This window comes from Populus nigra, chromosome 12 (assembly GCF_951802175.1).
Source record: "Populus nigra chromosome 12, ddPopNigr1.1, whole genome shotgun sequence".
Taxonomy (NCBI): Eukaryota; Viridiplantae; Streptophyta; class Magnoliopsida; order Malpighiales; family Salicaceae; genus Populus; species Populus nigra.
The window spans coordinates 8,057,996-8,061,813 of NC_084863.1; the positions used below are offsets into that span (position 1 = coordinate 8,057,996).

Consider the following 3,818-nt stretch of genomic DNA (forward strand, 5'->3'; position numbering starts at 1 on the left):
TGTACCAAATAAAATTACTCATAAACATTCAATGAAAATGAAGTTTATGTTCTTTAAATTCTTTAATGAACTTTTGACATGATTTTATCATATTTATAAATTCCCCCTTCAATTGTGTACAAGATATTTAAACATTATTCTTATAGTTTTTTTTTTTTAAAAAAAAAAACTTGTAGTTGAGATCATGGTAGATTTTTATTTGAATAATAATGCTTCCAATTAAAAAAATATGTTTTTGTTAAGAACATAAAGAGATGAATTAATAAGAAAACTGGTATTTAAATTTAAAAAATATATTTCCCTTGACAATTTTATTCTCTGTCTTCCATGCAAGAGTCTGTTTTTATAATTGTTTAATTAAATTAAAAAATGGATTCAACAAAGCAAGTTTATATCCCATGGTCAAGGCATTGAATATGGTGATGGTAGGGCGGTTTAAATCTGTTTGAAGCATGTCAATCTACAACATCATCATCAGTTCAATATATATATATAAACACTACATCAATGTAGTTTTTTTTTATATAAAAAAAAACAAATAAAACCAGTTTGTGGCCCGGTCAACCAAGTTACAAATGCACCTGTAAGGTTGGCCGAGCTATACTCCTCCTTCAAGTTATTTTAAAAATGTATCGAAGGGTCAAGGTACAAACTCTAAAATTGCATAATAAGTGATTAAGACTGGGAGTGCTGCCAGCATGCCGAAGATTACACTGCAATAAAAAGATGAAAAAATAAATGAATCGAAGTTTTTCGTTATTAATTTGAGCATCATGCCTCTGCTCTTTTTTTTTCTTTTTCTTTTTTTTTTTTGTTATTAATGGAGTCTAGAAAATTAAAAGGTGTGCATATATATATATATATATATATATATAAAGTTGCAAAATGAATTAATCAACTTACGCTGTGCTTAGCACCTCTGCATGTAATCCGTATTCCTTAGCAAAGATGAAGGATGTAATTGATTGTGGCAATGCTGCCTGCAAAATGAAAGCGAATGAATCAACAATTTTATTTTCTTTTTTGGTGCCCTTTTGTATGAAGACTGCTTCAAATATTATTTTTGGGATTATTTTCCTTGATGGAAAATTTTGTAGAATTTCATTAAACATATCCAGTATAAATTTTAATCAAATTTGGGATGCGACTATATATATATGCGCGTCTATTTTACCTGGATGATAGCAACTCGTAAAACATCGCCTTGCAAACCCACAGCGATAGAGCCAATAGCCATAGCTGCAGGTCCAGCTATAAACCTTAAAATCATCCCAATAACGGCTAGACTTGCACCACAGGAAATCACTTTTTCTTGCAAAGCCATGAAGATCCCTGCATGTATGTGCCGTAATTTCCTACTTAGATGAAATATATATATATATATATATATATATATATATATATATATAACCTGCTACCAACAAATGAAAGCTATCCGAGGCCATAGGGTATAAATTGTCATTACAAAACAAAACAAAAAGATTAGGTATATACATCTTCTTCGCTCTTTTACCCTTTAAATCATATTCATATAAAACTTTCGTAGAATATATCTAAAAAATGAGGTTAAAGGTATGATTTAGAAAACAGAAATTTGTTGTAGATTTGTGTGATTTTATTGACCCAAAACAACACGTTTGTTGGATTTAGAGATTGATTGGACCGTCCATAATGTGCAAGTCCCACGTAAGAAAAAACTCACAGCAAAAGGAAGTTAAAAACTCTCTTAATTGATGGATAATAAATATAATATGTTTATAGTTAAATTTGATCGATAAATAATAAATATAATATGGTTATTGTCAAACTCAACGTGATACCTTGTATAAATATTAACATAACACACCTTACCTAAATGTATTAATTTTTTTTATTTTATAGATAACATATATATGATATAAATATTAAAAAACCTGATTAGTGAATATTCATCTTAGGCAGTAAAAAAAAGCTCCCATAAACTTGGTTAATGACGTAAACTAGGCTTTATCCTCACACCTCTACAAGGGTTAATAACTAATATGCTATACGTACATATTCATAAAAGAGGAAAAATAAATTGCATAGCAAACTAGAAATGAATTGCTCACCCATGCTAAACATGGCAGTGCCTGTGCCAGCTTTCGACATGATCAATATAGACCCTTCCATCATGGCGGGCATCTCGAAATGCCACCTAAAATTATTCATAAAAGAAAAACATGTTGTTAAATAAATAAATCAGGCTAAAAAAACAAAAAACAAAACAAAATAAAACCTTACTTTACAGACCTGTTAGATATAAAAGCCCAGACAAGGCCAATAATACAAGCGTATGAATTAGGATTCATGGCCAGTTTCACCCACACAGTCCTCATCAAACACCAAAAGGCAGGTCTCGAGCTTTCAGTGCTATCTACACTTCCCTCTAAATCCTTGTCAGAATTGTTGGATGAAAAACCAAGTCCTGTTCTTCGAAATTCTAATACGAGCAACAACAATGTTAGCCATATAATAGCTTGGATGACAGATGATTGAACAACAAGATCAACTGCCGCCGGGCCATACATGGCTTTAATTATAGGTACACCAACAACAAGAGAATTAGTTAAGGTACAAAGAGAGAAACTGGTTATGGACCAGCTGTAGCTTCCCTTACTACTGCACTTAGCCCAAAAGGCAAGAACTACCACTATAATGACCTTCGATACAGCATCAGCACCAATGAAACGATAATTCATTTTGAAAGGATCAACATGAGCAGTGAACTCGAAGGTGAAGAGTGGCAGAGTGAAATAACAAACAAAGCGGTTTATAGCCCCGCACTGTTCTGGTGTAAATACCTTCCACCACCTGACAGAACCATAGCCTAACACTAATGCAACGTAGAGTGGTACCATGGCCACCACTACCTTGTAAACATCTTCCCACCCTATCATCTTTCTTTCTTTTCTTTTTCCAAGTAGCTAGCTACGTAGTGAGCACCTTGGAAAAGAAAAAACCCTGATTAAGCTTCTAGGTTTTGGATCTCAAGCTAGCAAGCATGCACGCACTACAAAAAGGATGTAGCTAGAATGCATTGAAGAGGTTGAAAAAATAGCTTAATTGGTTATGTATTTATATCCATGCAAGGTCGATCTAAGCATTTTACAATACTTTTGTTTATTCCTTGTGGAAGAGATCAAAGCTTGGTGGGTGTATACGATTCTATGCCGTGGATTCTTGAGGCGTGACATAACTTTTTTTGTGTGTGCATGGAAGTGTGATGTTGCTTTCACAAATGGGCTTTGAGTTATGGTCAGAAATCGTCTATAGAATAAGGAATGAGGTCCAGCGATTATTCCACCCACCTTCGGGAATAGGATTTGTGTTTTCGTGTGATTATATATTCATGCTTAAAATTATCATATATTCTTAGTGGTGCTTTCAGAGATAGAGGCCAGCATAAAACTTTCATTCTTGCAATAATATTATTAAGATAGTGACACATAATAATCCAACATCTGCAGTACACAAAGTGGCATCCTTAAACCTGAGAAACACAAAATAAAGCCAGCGCGCATTGCTAATTAAGGTTGGTGGCGCAGTAGAAACCGTCGCATTAGCTAGAACTTGACCTCATACAATGCAAAGCTGAAGAACTCATGATTGTGGCACTTGCCCTAATATACATTGAGCAAAGAGAATAATTAAGATGCATGGCTTAAACACAATGTCTGTTAGCCAGAACTGCATCATTGCGTACGTACGTGCTCGATCTATATATATGTTTTTATGAACTCCACTTATTATATTCCTCTTCAATACTTAGCAGTTGATGGGATGTGAAATACGATTTT

The 3,818-nt window shown here is 33.4% G+C and overlaps 1 protein-coding gene across 1 annotated transcript; it reads right to left on the minus strand.

Moving 5' to 3' along the window:
* Positions 1 to 461: 461 nt before the first annotated feature.
* On the minus strand, positions 462 to 3,078 carry LOC133669483 (auxin efflux carrier component 5). Its single transcript, XM_062089646.1, has 5 exons — positions 2,272 to 3,078; positions 2,091 to 2,176; positions 1,175 to 1,332; positions 904 to 980; positions 462 to 713 (listed from the first exon to the last, which is right to left on the minus strand). The coding sequence occupies exons 1-5, from the start codon at positions 2,916 to 2,918 to the stop codon at positions 641 to 643; spliced, it is 1,041 nt and encodes a 346-aa protein (XP_061945630.1). The 5' UTR covers positions 2,919 to 3,078; the 3' UTR covers positions 462 to 640.
* Between the last annotated feature and the right edge of the window lie 740 nt (positions 3,079 to 3,818).